The 16968-nt window shown below is 39.4% G+C and overlaps 1 protein-coding gene across 1 annotated transcript in view; it reads left to right on the plus strand.

Moving 5' to 3' along the window:
* Positions 1-16968, plus strand: part of MORN1 (MORN repeat containing 1) — a 3597386-nt gene that overhangs the window by 269816 nt on the left and 3310602 nt on the right. The window contains exon 3 of the mRNA XM_044063000.1: positions 14263-14361. Within this exon, the coding sequence (XP_043918935.1) occupies positions 14263-14361 (99 nt within the window). The remainder of the gene's footprint in view (positions 1-14262; positions 14362-16968) is intronic.

Here is a 16968-nt window from a genome sequence, read left to right on the forward strand (position 1 = left end):
TTCACTTACTTGAACTAAATTGCATTCTATCCAGAATAAGTTGGAATTATGAATAATCAGTTAAATAGAAGCATATTGCCGTGGTGGTGCAGCGGTAGCATTGTTGCCTCACAGCAAGAGGTTCTCCCGTTCGATTCTCAGCTGGAGTGCGGGGAGTGCCTTCTGTGTGGAGTCTGCATGTCCTCCCCGCGGTTGGGTGGGCATTCGAAAGACATGTGTAAATGGGCGTGCCTTCGTTGAAGGTTGAACGTCGAGCTGGCACCTTGGCGTTAGTCAAAATCTACTGCCAATCATTAGCGGACTGGAGTTCCGCTGTGGCAACCCCTAACCAGGAAAAGCCGAAAAGACAAACAAAGTTAAATAGAAGCATAACTGATTCAACCATCAACCTGGGACCAGTACTATTAACCAGCACCTGGCCTCCTCAACTTTTCAAGTGACGAGAAAAAAAAAGCACTTCAGTATAGCTGATTGCTACATTTTAAGTGATTGACTTATTGCAGTAATATCTATGAGTCCCCTTCCCAAGCTCTTTCACTGAAGAACAAAAAAAGAGATATTCCTTCTATTGGCACACCAACCTGGTGGCCAAATGCATGACATGACACCCACACTTTTGCCCCATCTATTCAGGTCCTGTTTCTGTGATCTGCCCCCAACTGTCCTTTATCATATTTTATTTAAAAAAAAATCTTCTTTTAAACTGTAGCAAACATTTGCTACAGTTTATACCTGTCTGCATGGAGCACTTTTTGCTCCCGTTTTAGTTAAAAAAAAAAAAAAAAAAAAATCTTTTTAAACTGTAGCAAATGGCAGCACAGTGGTGCAGAGGTAGAATTGTTGTTTCACAGCAAAAGGTTCTCTGGTTTGATTCTCGGCTGGAGTGCTTTCTGTGCGGAGTCTGCATGTCCTCCCTGTATTTGTGTGGGTTTCCTCCAGATGCTCTGGTTTCCTCCCACATTACAAAGACATGCATCTGGAGCATTTCTCCCTGGGCCTTTGCTGAAAATTTACTTTGTTCCAAGTCAGACTTTCCCAGTAAACAAGTGCTAAATAAAAAAAAAATAAATAAACAAACTACTTGTTACAAATGTAGCAAACGGATACTAGAGTTTATACCCTGCCTAGCATACATAGAGTGCTACGGTGCTCATTTAATATTTTACTTTTAAACTACAGCAAACTGCTGCTCCAATGTAGCAAGTAGTTGCTACAGATTAGATCACACACAGAGTGCTACAGCACTCAGGTTTGACAGCAAATGCAATACCGGCTTTTAAAAGCCAGTTTTGCATTAGAGCGAGATTGGCTGATCATGCCCTCCCATCATTTTTACATCTGGGGCAGGTGCCCCTGTTACGCCAGCCTATCTATACTACTGCATTTAAACACTGCTTACCTTAACTGATAATCTTCAGCAGTTTGTTTGAAAGTATATTCTTTATACATATGTAAAGGGCAGAAAAGATGCTGCATTAGTATGGTTCATTTTTCTATCCACCTTGAAATGAAACCCGATTAACCCCAATTGATCAAGCAGGATTGAAACTAGGACTTTGAGTTAAAGAGGTAGATGTCACCCATTCTCTCCATGCAGAAGGCTTCACCCCCTTGTCCTCCTAACTTATTTACAGCATAGTTAGAAGATGGAAAACTTTGGATAAGTTAAAAATGTTCTTTTTTTGGTTTGACAATCAGGATGAAACAAGTTTCAGCTAAAGGTACATCGAACACATAAATGTATACCTGCTGGAATATTGTTTGTTTTGTCAATGTATGTTTTTAAGCAAAATCTGATTATTTCTAGCTAATCCACTGAATGAGATGGAACCTGGTTACTTTAAGGGCAAGTTGCCCACATTCGTATAAGAAGTCTTTACCTCCTGTACCCACTTATTTACTACAACCTTCTGTGAGCTCACCACACGAGATAAAGATTGGCTGGGGTGAAGTGGGTTTCACTTAAAGGCACAGCAAACATGCAGACCTATACCTGCTGCTTCCAAATGAATGTCTGAGCCCTTCATAGAACAGTTTTCCACATAATGTGCCTGAGCTAGGAATATATAATTTTGCTTAATGTTTGGACTTTCCTTGTAAAGCACACAACCCTTTTGCCTGTTTAAAGTGTATATGTTTCTTGATTAGATATTATTGCTTAAAAGTTATTGTATGACATATTAAAATCGCCCAGGAGGGGTGTTGCACCCCCCCCCCACTAACTATATATACCAACTCTGAGATCGCACTACAGTGGGAAAAAAGGGCAAATTTCTGATGCTGGACAAGTTACTGTTGGATCAGTTGGAGAGGAAAGCAAGAAGGATGTTTCATGCATCATCAACTGATTTATAAACATCATTGTATAACAAGACTATATATTCCCCATTCTGAAGGTGGTACAGGCCTTCTTGATATTGATTACATGTATAGATCTGTAATCGTGGGACTTCATACATATCTGCTGATTTCACAACACCCAAATGTAAGTTTTGAAACATGAGAGGAATAAGTCTAAGATGACTTCCATACTTACTTTAGCAGAAGCATATCTGTGTCAAGTGGGAATGGAAATCAAACCAAAAGTAGATAAAAATCAGGCAGCAACTGAATGTGCCAAAAAACCCTAAAAGAAATAATATAAGGTGAAGGATCAGATGAGAAGGCAAGAAATGTGGAAAATGCATAAATACAGCTGCAAGTATTGAAAACTCTTGGAACAACCTCATGGTGATCAGGATCGAACATAGGAATGGTTAAGGAGAGGTGAATTTAAACCAAAAGATGAAAGGTTAATATTGGTATCCTAACACAGTGGACTACGTACACATTGGTTTACAAAGTCCATTGAACATGTGGGAGAAACAGACATATGTAGGTTTTGTAAAACAGAATTGGAAACAGTTGCACATCTTGTTGCTGGTTGTGATATACTAATGGCAGAAGGACTGCATACTGAAAGGTGTAATAATGTGGCAAGACTGTTGCATTGGGGATTATGCAAGCATTATAACATTGAAGTAGCTGAAAAACACTGGAAATATGAGCCACAAAGCATTATAGAAAATTATGAAGTTTATATCACATGGGAGCATTCATTACCAACAGTTCAAAAAATAGATGGGAGAATACTATATATAGTAGTCCATGAAAAAAAAGACGAAAGTAGCATTGATCATTGAAACTGCTACATCCAGTGACTACAGTGTCTTACGTACAGAAAGACACAGTCATAAAATGCCAGGACTTGCAGGCAGAAACGAGGGAAATGTGGAAGAAGGATACCCAGACTGTTCCTGTAGTAGTAAGAGCAATGGGTCAACTCATTACACTCCCAAAACATATGCCCCCAGGTACCTCTTTCTTCCCCATTACACTTCCAACATTTGCCATCTGGCTGAGGAAAAATTCTTTAGAATCTGCATGGGGCATAAAAGTACCAAATCAAACACTTCCAAGAAAAATCCTACATCTTCCAGATTTTGCTACATATTTGGGAGTCATACATATGTCCCCCTATTGTTTATTTGGGTAGAGAGAATAGATAAGCAATTCACAATCTTTTCTGGCCTCCTTGTATTCCTACAGTAATTGTGCAATATTTTATCTACCCTACTTATTCCTTTTTAACAGCAACTTCTTTTCTAGAGTCATCTGAAAACTCAACCAGTGCAGATGTTTTACTTAGGATTCCCTTATCCCATTCACTTTGCCTATACTCTCATATCAATCCCTGACAGGGAAGACAATTTCTAGCTTGCAGTCTAAATGTCTTCTTGGTGTCTTCCCATTCTATTACATTTCCTTCTCTTATTACTTGATCCCAATGCCTTGGTTCCTTTGTAAATTGTAGCCCCCTTGTTGCCTATTCTCTGTATTCCTATTTGCAGTCATCCCTATCTGCAGAATCTCCTTTCACCGTTTCCATATTGGCTTTATTCTTAGTATACTTTCTGCTACTTTCCAAATATAATATTCTGTATGGCTGTTGTTCTCCTTAAGGATTTGCATCCAACATCCCACTTTTCCTTATTTGTTGAATTACCCTCCTGCTTCCCTTTCGACTTGGAGCGAGGTATACATTTTTGATATTTTGCAGAAGTTGCACAGTTCTACAACCAATCACCAAGTAGTAACTGCATTATTTACTTAAGACAAAAATATACCTAAATCATGTATAAGGAAATTCCAATACGACCTAAAGTTACAGCAAGTGTTTAGTCCACCAAGAAGAGATGGATAGTGTAAAGGCTTACCACTATCAATTAAATGAATAACAACAACAAAAAAATAGTTGCATTGTTCAAATGTACATGAAACTTTTTTTCTATGATTTTTATGCAAGAGGGAATTTGAGTTCAGCAAATGGTTCAAAACTTGAGAAGACTGATATGGTAGTCTTCTTTGCAAATGTAGGATGGAGCAATGAGATGGCTGTACTGTTGCTGGATCATAAAGATTAGGAGGAAGAACTAGAAGCCTGTTAAGGAAGAATGTGGAAGGCTGTTAAGGAAAAATAAGTTTTGTAATTGTAAGGATGGTGGTAAGGTTGCTGTAATTGAGACTAGGTAGTCACATCAATGTGCAAGGGGATACGAGTCTCCGCATTTCACTTATGCAAGTCTATAGTATGTTTTTTACAGATTGAGAGGGCCAGGCAAACAATGTGAAGGCATAATCTAGTTTGGATATTACAGTAAATTGTTTTCCCTCTTTGGATTAGAAGCCTGTTTGCCCCAAATGCTTGTTTTATCCGAATTTCACTATATGTAATTGTGATGTTGGTATTCCTTCCTCTTGTTGCCCCGAATTCTTCTCAGAACACAGTTTTCTTATAAGCTACTCTTAATATGATGCATAGATTTACTATGTTATCCATCCCTTTGGAATATCATTGTATCTTTCAAAGGAAGAATATATGGCTCCCTATAACTCCAAGAGAATACATACTATTTCCATCTTCACTTACAAGCTCCTTTGTCTTAATTATTGTACTCTACTTGCAGAGACCCCAACTAATATTTTACATTCTTTGATTCAGGAGGTTTAGTGATGATGAGATTCGCCTTTAGGTCAGTGACCAAAGAAAAATCATTTCATAAAATTACCATAAATAGATGGAATATTTAGTTGTAAGCATCAGAAACTGGACTAACTGCAGTGAATTTAAGGCAATGTTTTTAGGCCATCTAACTAGGGTTTACTATTGCAGGTGTTATCATTTTAATGATTAATAAAATATAAATTCCCAAGTACCTCTTGCTCAAGAAGTATTTTATTTTACTTTATAATTATTTTGTTCTTTGTGTAGCATCTTATCCACTGAACGTATGTTAATGTTTGCCATTTCCTACCCTTTTATATTAAGCCCTGTAATTAAGTAATTAATTCAGTATACTAGGTAATATGTTTATATCATAGAGTTATACACTTTGATTGCTTTAGTGTAAACTGCTAACTTCCCTGTTAGATGTGTGTACTTTGAGGATGTTATGTTAAGTAAGGCTGGTTGGATAGGGGGTGGGGAAGTTTACCTCTCCTACTTCACCCATGGCCAATTAACCTGTCTTTCATTAAAATGATTTTTACTGAAACTGTCCATTGGCATACTGGGACTTAATGGAGCATTTCATAACAACTTTCTAATATGTCTTTACCAAAGATATAGAAATTAATTTGCCTTATTTATGCATGTTATAAGACTGTATAATATCTGCTGATGCACTAGTTGTACATTGTGTTTTGTACCTTGCGCCCTTCTTGTAGCTGAAAAGGGTCACTAGACCAATTCATTTACCTGGTTACAAACAAAATAAGTGAATAAGACATGATAAAAGAAGGGTAAGAGAAAGAATGAATTGGTCCAAATGCTTGGGTATCTAAATTAAGATTTCTTTTTAACTTCAGTCTGGGTAGAATCAGTTGTATCTTGACTGAGCGGGCACTGTGTCATATTTTTGAGGAGAACTGTCTAGAAATCTGTGCCATAGTTTAAGTAAATCAGATTATAAGGCTGTTTTAATGCCTGAAGTACTTGTTGCTTTCATAAGAATTATCTTGATCTTTATCCATTTGCATATAAATTAGCTGTTCTTCCAGTGGTTTAGTTCTACTGATGTTATATTGATGTAGAGAGAAAAGAGAAAGGGGCCTAAAAACAACTTTAATGAAATCCAGCATTAAATGTTTTGAAAACTGAGGTTTCCATATTACACAAGAGTACTAATTTTTGGCTGGTTAAGTGTTTTTTGAAATATGTTAATTTTTCAGCATTTTACAGTGACAAAATCTTGTGTTACAAGTTTACTTTGCATGTCTGCACAGTGGTGCAGTGGTTAGCACTGGTATGACAACACTTGGATCCGATGTTGTCTTTTTTCAACTGATTCAATGTGTGGGTTGTCTGATGCAACCTTGGTGCCTTATACCAAAGATTTTGGATCTGAGAGCACTGACTCCTCCCCTACCCACAATTCCCTTCTGTCTGAATTTCCTCAGAGCTCAGTGGCCACCTGTGTAAACCAGAGGCGTAGAGTAAGAGCTCCATCATTATTCACGATAAGTGAATGTTTTTTCCTCTTCCTTTTTAAAACTTCCAAGCAGGGTTAGGATTTAGTGTACTTTTATAGTTTAGTGAGTTTCCTTTAGACATTTAATGTAGTTTTTTTCAGCATTGTGTGCATGTTTGCATGTGCTTATTCTTATAGTATCTTTAGCTTCTGATTATAGCATTTTTTTCTTGGATAAGTAGATTTATAGACACTTTAGGTATTTAGTTCTGATGTCATCAGGTTTTAAAAAGTACTCTTTCTGAAAGGTATAAACTTCACCCTCAAGATCCGCATTCTCAGTGTGTATACTGTTTGGGGCCCTCTCCCTTACAAACTTTTGTGTTTGATCTGTGCTACCTTTATAACCAGAGCTTTTCAATATTCATAGGTGCTTACTATGCTACCAAATACAAGGGTCTTTTTAATCCTAGCCATGCATCCCAAATCTATGACAAGTTCTGATACCCTTGATAAATGTAAGCATAGGCCTGGGAGATGAACCATTTACAGGTTACCTGTGTCCATTAGAGACATAGGTGCCAAACCATGGATGAATTTTCGACTTCCTATCAAACTTTCCAAGTTACACTTGAATTGGGTTAGGGAGGAACTCTGCTTCACATGGACTTTGCTTCACATGGATTGGGGGGGGGGGCTGTTCCATAGACAGGGTAGTCTCTGAGATACATACCTATCTCTCCAGTAGGTCCTGTTTATATCACAGGCAATGTTTAAGTCTTCAAAACAGGTAATTCTGGTACTGTTTGTTTTGTGGATATGTAGGAGGTCCATCAGAGTGGGGTCTGCTAATGCCCTGTATGCCAAGCACAGATCTCCCCTTAAAAGCCTGTAGGAGACAGAATACAGGGATAAGGCCTTGAGGCAGTCTGCATAGCAGACTTTATTTACACCCTGTATTTTTTTATTTTGGAACCCTTGTGAACATTCCAGTTGTTGGATATGTCTGATTAGGTACATACCAAAGGGGGCATTGTACTCAATAATGGGTCTGATGAATGCCAAATACAGTAGAACGATGACCTTCTTGGACTTGAATGCCATATCATTGTTTATAAGTTGTGCAAAATAGAATGATTTCCTCACCATTGTAGGCACATGATGGTCAGAGGCTAGATTACTATCTATGTGTGTCCCTAAGTCCTTGACTACTGGGTCAGCTCTAAGGGGTGTGTTGTCAGTTTGATAGTTACCAGGGATGGATAACTTTCCAAAGGATACTATTATTTTTAGTCCATGGCTCTAACACCTGTTGGTTGTCTTCTTGGCATTTAGGTTTAGTCCATGGCTCTAACACTTGTTGGTTGTCTGTCATCCCCTCTTGGAGAATATTTGTGTCAGTGTAAGATTCAATGACAGCTCCAAATTTGCAATCATCTGCAAATTTAGTTAGCTAGAGACCACTGACATTGGCCTTGACTTCTTACAAGTAAATGCCAAAAAGGAGCAATCCAAGGACTGATCCCTGAGGGGCTACACTTGTGACTGGCCTTCTCATAGAGGTAGACTCTCCAATTCTAACTTTCTAGGTCCTGTCTGTGAGCCAGTTGGCTATCCACTGGGTGACATATGGGTTTGTACCTAACCTCTCGAGTTTAACAATGCTTGAGTGGGATATTGTTTCAAATGCCTTGGCCAGGTCAAGGTAGGCAGTGTGAACGATTTTGCCCTAATCCATTACTTTGGTGACCTTCTCAAAGAAGTTCATCAAGTTGATTATGCATGATCTACCCTTGATGAAACCAATGAGGGTTGAAAAACTAATCTTGAAAGGCATTTTTCCTCCCTAGACAGAGTCCAAAATGTGCTTGGACTCAAAGGCATCCACTTCTTTCCCTTCCTCTGACAAGAAGAGAGAAAAAGAGAAGGAGAGATCCAAAGTGAGAGAGCAAGAGAGAAAACTAAATGGAAATCAAAGGATAAGGCGTCTTAGAATTGTCTAGAGAAAGTTAAGAAAAGGTCTCCTGACCCAACAGCTATTGCGTTTCTGGCACCAAAAGTATCTAGACAGTCAGATCCGATTGTTTCTTGAATCCAGATTCCATCTCCTAACTCAACCTTTACTCCCAACACTGATCAGTCCCAGGCTTCATTCTCTGCTAGAAGTCTCATGGAGTTAAAAATTGGCTGAGTAATGAGGAGATTCTTGAGGACTCTTATTCAGATGGAAGTCCCCCTAGCTTCGTCCCCGAGAAATGGATCAGTCCCTTCCACCCTGCCTGTTCAGTCTTCTATACCATCCCTATTCAGGGGGGGTGTAGATCAGATCCAGCCTTCCCGTGGTACCAGAATCAGAGTCAGCAGCCCTTGAGACTTCGGCTTTGACATCTTTCCTCACTCACTTGACTGATGCTTTCGGGTCCAGCAGAGTCCCAGAGCCAAAGCATCAGTGTCGGGGCTCCAGAGGTACAGTCACCCCTGAGACTTTTGGAGCAGTTTTTGCCACTCAGAGCCTTAGCACTTGACATTTTGGTTGCAAAGTCCTCCTTGGGGCCTTCAGCCATTGGATTCGAGAGGGTTTCTGACTTTTTTAATTGACTGGCTCTTCTTTGGCTGCAATGGCTGAATCAGCTTTTTTAGGCTATGGTGAGAGCCTTGGCTGGACCAAGACATCTGGTAGCCTGGGTTGTATGATATATAGCAATATATGTGAAGTAAAATGTTTGTTATGTTAATTGTATGAATACAAACTTCTCTATGTCACAAGTGATAATTGAGTAAATGTTTGGAAAAAAAGAGACATCTGGTAGGCTTAAAGATTTTGGATCCCTCTTGGTTCCCTCTAAAGACTGCACCCTCCTCTCATTCTGGTAGATAGGGACAGATGGCTCTAATAGGCTTTGAGACTACTCGATCCGCGAGTCCCTCATATGCTTCTCATGTGTCTCCTTCTGGAGTCCTAGGACACATTCCTAGAAAAATACTTGTAAAAGGAAGCATATGAACTCCTCTCCTGAGTGTGTCACAAATGACACTGACTTAGATGAGGGAGAAGGCTCTCCAAGATCTCCCTGAATACATCTCCTTTGGAATCATCCTAGAATTGATGAAACAGCATGAGGGATGGTCCACTAAAGCTCCTTCTTCTAATGAGTTGGTGTTTCTCGAAGCCTTTGGGTCTGGCCCTTCAACATCCTTCATGGTCCCCCTCCAATGCATTAGTCGACCTTATCACTCAAAAAGCCTGTAAGGATCCTGATGTGGCAGACCCATCCCTAAAATAGCAGGCAGAATTTTACCTGCCTCCAAAGACAGGAAATTCTGGGCCAATGGTCTCCCTGTAGATGCCATGGTGGTAGCAGCAGCCAATAAAAAGGAAGTATCTGAGGAGAGTTCCTCTGTCCATCCCCCTAACAGGGAGTCTAGAACATTGGACAGATTGGAGGAATGGACATATGTTTCAGCCACATTTTGTACCCATGCTCTGAACTATATGGCTCACATGACACATTTCCAGAGAGATTTAATTAAAGAACTTTCCAGTTTTTGATGGGTACCTTGCCAGTGCATGTCCAAAAATGTGTAGAGTCCCAGTGATCTACTCTGCAGTCCTCCATGAATGTAGCCATGAGACTGCTTTTAATGCAGCAAAATGGTGTATCCCATGCAGCTGGTAGTGACATTACGATGTGGCTTTGCAACTTTTCAGGAAGCTTCAAAATGTCCTTCATTAACATCACATATGATGGTTTAACTATATTTGGACCAAAAGTCAATGATCCACTTACCAGAAGTGAACAGGATGGTAAGAGTTTGTCCTCTGCTGTAATACATTTTTCAACCCCTCCGACATCCATCTGCAGGAATTAAAGAGGTGATAAAAATATGGCTAAAATTCTCAAGGTTTTTACCAGGGCACTTATAGGGATAGACCTCCCAGAGGTAGAGGTGGAGACAATTCCACTGAATGTCACCCCAGGGGGCAAAGGTGGTCCACAAAATCAAGGTTTCTGTGCTCTATTTACAGAGAAACCTTACCAGCATCTCTGAACACTTGCCTGACTGCCACACTCTGGAAAAAGTTACAGACATTTTTCCTGACACCTTCAAACCTGGCAAAACATTACTCACAGTATATGGGTGCTAAGGATCATTTCCAGAGGTTATACAATACCCTTTTTAGAAATCCCAGGAATAAAACAAAGGATTGCCAACATTCCACCCAATCATTTGGAGTCTACAGCAATAGAGGTTCAGAGGTTGCTGATCAAAAGAGTCTTCAAACCAGTCCCCCAAGACCAGTTAGAATCTGGAGTCTACTCAAGGTCCATTTTTGTACCAAATAAGACAAGGGACCTATGACCAGTTTTGGATCTCAGTGAATTAAATTAATTTGTAGAACAGACAAAATTTTGGTGGTCATAATGCAGTCCATTCTGTCTCTACACAGCAAGGATGATTAGATGTGCTCTATAGGGTCAGGCTGCTTACTATCACATAAAGATCCAGAGGTAGTCCAGGAGATTTCTCCATTTCCATCTGGGAGCCAATCACTTTCAATTCAGAGTGTTGCCCTTTGGTCTCACCACAGCCCTCCAGGTATTCACCAAGAACATTACAGCAGTGAGAACCTTTCTCAGGCTTCTAAGGATCCAAGTATTTCCATATCTGGAGATATCTGGACAAATGGCTTCTAACTGCTACCCCCATGGATCTATTTCTAACACATCACTCATTCCTGTTAAAGCTATGGACCTACCTGGGGAGTTCTGTCAACAATAAGAAAAGTAAATTACAGCCTACCTAATCCATAGAATTTACAGGCTATCAGATAGACACATATATCAAATAGCAAAGCAACCCTAACCATGGGTCAGATCAATCAGATCAGATCCGTTGCTCTTCAGGTAATAAATCATCTCTACCCACATGCTTAACTGATACTAAGACTTCTAAGTCTAATGACTTCCTCCATCATGATAGTCCCGTTAGCAAGATATCCCATGAGAGTTGTACAATGGACATTAGCTGTACAGTGGCCCCAGAAAATTCATCCCCTTCACTGCAAAATATGACTCATGCAGATCTAAAAGAACCATATTCAATGGTGGATTTCGTCTGACTCAGTCACTCTGGGCAGACCCCTCTCTCCTCTGGTACCCAAAGCCACAGTGACTACGGATGCCTCCTTTCTTGGTTGGAGGGGCATTTCGAAGGGAGAACAGCCCAAGAAATGTAGTCCCCATTAGAGTCTAATCTTTGCATCAATGTGTTGGAGTTATGAGCAGTCCTCCGTTCATTGCAGGCACTTCTGGACCATCTACCCAACAATGTGATTGCCATATGTTCAGACAATATGTCAGTAGTTTGGTACATCAACAAACAAGGTGGAACCAGATCATACTCTCTTAGCCGAGAGGCCATGAGAATCTAGCAATGGACAATGTCTTCTAACCACTTTCTAGTAGCAACACATATACCCGAGATGTCCGGCAGCCTAGTGGATAAGCTGAGCAGAATGATATTACTGCCTCACAAGTGGTCTCTCAATGAAACAGTGACAACAAAGATTTTCACCCACTTGGCCCAATCTTGCTGTGACCTCTTTGCTTCTAACCTAAACAAGAAATGCAGAAATGACTTTGCCCTCATTCCTCCACAGTGTCAGTCACCAAGAAATGCTGTATGTCATTCTTGGCCTCCTTAATGCCTTTTCCCCATTTCTCTTACCCCCAAGTTCATCCAGAAAACAGTGCAGTGCAAGAGTAAAGTAATCCTCATTGCCCCCTTCTGGCCTCAAGAGGTATGGTTCCCCTTTCTTTGGCCTCACTTAATTCACCCACCATGGGTGCTGGATCCCTTCTCAGATCTCCTTACACACCCCTCCGGGATGCCTCTAGCAGATCTACAGACCCTAAAACTAACTACATGATTTCTCCAGTTGTAACAATTGCAAAAGATGCCAGGCTTTCTTCATCAGTAGTATGAATCATATCATCCTCTCAAAGGGATTCTCCTAAAAAAAGACTTACAAGAGCAAATGGAGGCACTTTTCCATATGGGCATCTGCTATTGGTCTAGACCCATTCTAAGCACCACTGCCAAAAACCTTAGAATTTCTTTCAGAACTTTTAATGTCCAGGTCAAGTTAATTAACAATTAAAGTAAAATTAGCAGCCATGTCAAGGTTCCATGTAGGATTCAATTACACTTCCATTGCTTCCCTCAAAATCTCTAAGGCTTTTCTTCTTACTGAGACCTCTAGTTCATGAGCCATTCCCTCCTTGGGATATCACCATTCTGTTACAGTTCTTAACTCAGAAACCACAGAATACACAGATATGAAGTTTCTGTCTTGATAAGACTATATCTTTGGTTGCCATTACCTCTGCCAAATGAGTATTAAAACTTCAAGCACTTTAATGTAAGGCTCCCTTCCAGTTTTTTTTTTTTTTTTCATAAAGATAGAGGGCCTTTGAGAACAAACCCTTCATTTCTTCCAAAAGTAGTTTCTGAATCAAATTTAAATCAACAAGTTTATTTACAAGTTTTCTTTCCCAATTTTCCATTAAAAGGGATTACATACATTAGATGTGCAGAGGCAACTCAGATTTTACCTCCACCTTACCAAGACTTTCAGAAAATCAGACCAATTGTTCGTATCCTTCTGCAAGAAAAAGTCGGGTTAGTCTGTTTCTAAAAAGTAACACTTTCGAGATGGCTGCATTTTCTTTGTTTGCCTCTACAAACAAACCCTAAAGCACTCTCAACAACCTTTGCTAAATCATTTGCTATACATGACATATGTGCAGCAGCAACTTGGTCCTCAACTAATACTTTTGTATCTCGTTATAAATTAGATATGCAGTCCAGGATGTGCACATTTATTGGTTCTACCACACTTAGGAATATCCTTCCCTGAGTCCACCCAGATACCCATCAGATAGTTTGGGAATCTGTCCCACACGCTGAATCAGATGAAAAAAGACAACATCAGATACAAAAGTTATGTACTTATCATAACAATTGATTGTGTTGTTTTGTTTTCATTTGGTTCAACACTCTCCCTCCTCCCCCCTTCCAATTTGTCTCTGTGCATCTAGAGATAAGCCAGATCCCTTCATGGACCCTGCCTGTTCACTTATTTTCTTGGCGCGTGCACACAGACACACACACACACACACACACACACACACACACACACACACACACACACACATGTCTATATTTACACATAATGGTTGCTTAGGGCCAGTTAGCAAGCTCAATCTGAGGGAATTCAGTAGGGCGCCAAGGTCAGATCATTTGGATCCGACAACTTACATGTTGAACAGACAAAAAGAAGATGACACAGATCTATCATACATAACTTTTATTTCTCTGGTTTACTTCCCAAATGAGGGTATTCTCTGTGTGAAGACTGCATGACTTTCCTGTGTATACTTTGTATTTTACTAGCTTCTGTTGTTCCCTTACTCCTTTTTGAGTTCACTCTGTGGCTTGCTTGTGAGCCTGAACAGGGCAATGCTAGCTCTGGAAAATGGGAGAGAGAATGAACTTTACTTTGTTGAGACAGTATTATTGGTTTCTACTTCTGAAGCAACAGCAACTTATTGAATCTAAAATACTCTTTTCTACATATTTTACTTTGTAGCTGTTAAGATTTTGGCATTACCAGAAAAGAGAATATAGAGAACATTCCAGAAATATATATTTTAGTAGACTTTTACTGTTTCCATTTACTTCATACTAGGTCATGGAAAATTGCTAATGAAAGATGGAAGTTACTATGAGGGTGAGTTCTCCAATGGGGAGATTGAAGGAAATGGTTTTCGATACTGGGCAGCATCTGGTAAGAGAAATATTTGGTACTTCAAAAAAGAAAGAAAAACAGTAATTGTTAATTTGTGGTTTATTATATTCTGAAGCCTAGTTTTGAAACTTTGGACTTACATAAGTTTACTGTACCCACTATACCATTTGCCCTGGAGAAGATATGATGAGTTTCCTATTGAAATGTCTGCACGTGTAACAGTGAATGCCAGCACTGAGGAAAAAAGAGTGAAAATCCAGTAGAAAATTGAATCTCAAACATTGCACTTCTCTTTTAAACTTTTTTTCCCAGGGAGTCCCGGCATCCCCCGATGTGAGAGGGGGCAAGCCTTCACACCCCATACTTACATATACCAACATTGAGATCCCTATATCTCAGAGAAAAGGGAGTATACTAATAAATGGCCATCTTGGACTTGTTATATGTAAGTCTATTTTTAAGCCATTACATTTCCATATTACATGACTTGCGTATGCTGGTCCCCACATTTCAAATGCTTACTGATATGATATAAAGGAACATAGTATATGTAAAGGCTAGGTAACATTTTGGTGCTTTCCTTTACAATACTGTATTACTTGCCTACTCTTGCATTCACACTTGACACCAAATGTAGCTCATCTGTATTCATGCATTCCAATTGTGTGCAAAAAATACCCCCATGAGCATTTTTGAAATATCCAGCCCTTTGAGTTAAAGCATTAAGACAGCACATATCTGGCCATTTATTTAAATGGCAATGTGATTTATTAAACAGTCATGGACTAATATATATTACAGCAAAACCATATTAATGTATTGTTCAGGATGTTGGTGTATCAGCTTGAAGCACCTGCTAATGGGTGCAATACAGCATACTATGCTGTAAATGAGCTTGATCCTTTGGGCTTCATTTGATTCCAAATTGACCAATTTATGTGTCTGAAATTAATCCCTTGTGATCAGTGCATTACCACAGCAACAAACAACTTTTAAATGAATAGATACATTTAAATATGTAAATAAATATATTCATTCCTACAACTTCTGCATGTATTCTGAGACAGCCATTTAACCAGGGCATAGCTCCCTATAAAACTGTTATGACCGCCCACTGGGTTTTAACAAGATTAATTGACAAAAAGTAAATCAAAATAAATAAGGCTAAAATTAGTCAGTGTAGCAAAACAACCAAAGTATGATTTCCATACTGATAGTTAATCTGACATAAATGGATTAGCAAATTGCAGGCTCAGATTACTGTACAGATTCTCAAAGACCCATTTCACTGTATGGCTTAGCCAGAATGGAACTTGAAGTCAAAAGATAGTTTGAAATTAGGTAACACACTGTGAAAAGTGATTACCACTGAGAAGCCATTATACAGTGAATAAATAATAAAGTATTAAACTCAAGGAATAAAATGTTCATAATGCTTTCAATGTTGTTCTTCTTTTGGCTTTTCCCGGTCAGGGGTCGCCACAGCGGACAAGAAATATTTCTGGAAATCATTCATCAGGTTTAAAGAAAGTTTCAGAATTTATCCTTCTTACATTTTAATATTATATGTACAGTGGATATAAAAAGTGTACACACCCCTGTTAAAATGACAGTTTTTTGTGATATAAAAAACGAGACCAGAATAAATCCTTTTAGAACTTTTCCCACCTTTAATGTGACTATAACCTGTACAATTCAATTGAAAAACAAACAAATCTGTTAGGGGAAAAAATATAAAAAGTAAAAAACATGAAATAAGCTGGTTGCATAACTGTGCATGGCCTTAAGCTAATACTTTGTTGAAGCACCTTTTGATTTAATTAAAACATTCAACCTTCTTGGGTAGGAGTCTATCAGCATGGCACATCTTGACTTGGCAATAGTTGTCCACTTTTCCTTGCAAAAGAATATGAAGGAATCTCTTTTGCACAGCCCTCTTCAGGTCACCCCACCGATATTCTATTGGATTTAGGTCTGGGCTCTGGCTGGGCCATTCCAAAACTTTCCCCCGGATTCTGCAAGCCCTGCACGGCTTGCAGGACTAGTGCAGGAGCTCTAGCAGGCAATATGTCTGCCGTGCGATCCAGGAATAACCTGTAGGGATGTGCACGAGCGCTTCTGCACTAGTCCTGCACGGACTCAGCCCCTATATGCAAATTACCCCATTTGCAGGAGAATTCTATGCAGATGATGTAAATTTACGATCCAGGAAGCTGGAAACCAGCTGTGCAGGACTAGTGTAATCTGCAGAAATGTACTCCGCCAGTAATGGAGTACATTTCTGCAAACTACAAAATGGAGCCATGACAGCTCCAAATAAAGGGTGGCTATCATGTAGAAAATATGCCAATGGCCAACTATAAGGCTTGCAAAAATAAAAAAAAAATCAATTTTTATTTTTTTTTAGCCAACTTCTGCTGTTTAAGCGTAGGGCAGCGGCGCTCAAACGGGATCGGGCAGAAAATAAGAAAAAAAACATAAAATAAGCATTCTAACCAAAATCACTATTTTGCCATTATTCAATGGCAGGCAGAGGACAACATGGCCAGTGAATAGTGGTTGCTAAGGGGGCAGGCTCAGTGTGGGACATGTAACTATGCATCAGCAGGCAATCCTGTGTAAATAAGGGGAATGATACTGAATCCC

This window comes from Protopterus annectens, chromosome 2.part1 (assembly GCF_019279795.1).
Source record: "Protopterus annectens isolate FY-2018-M chromosome 2.part1, PAN1.0, whole genome shotgun sequence".
NCBI classification, from domain to species: domain Eukaryota; kingdom Metazoa; phylum Chordata; order Ceratodontiformes; family Protopteridae; genus Protopterus; species Protopterus annectens.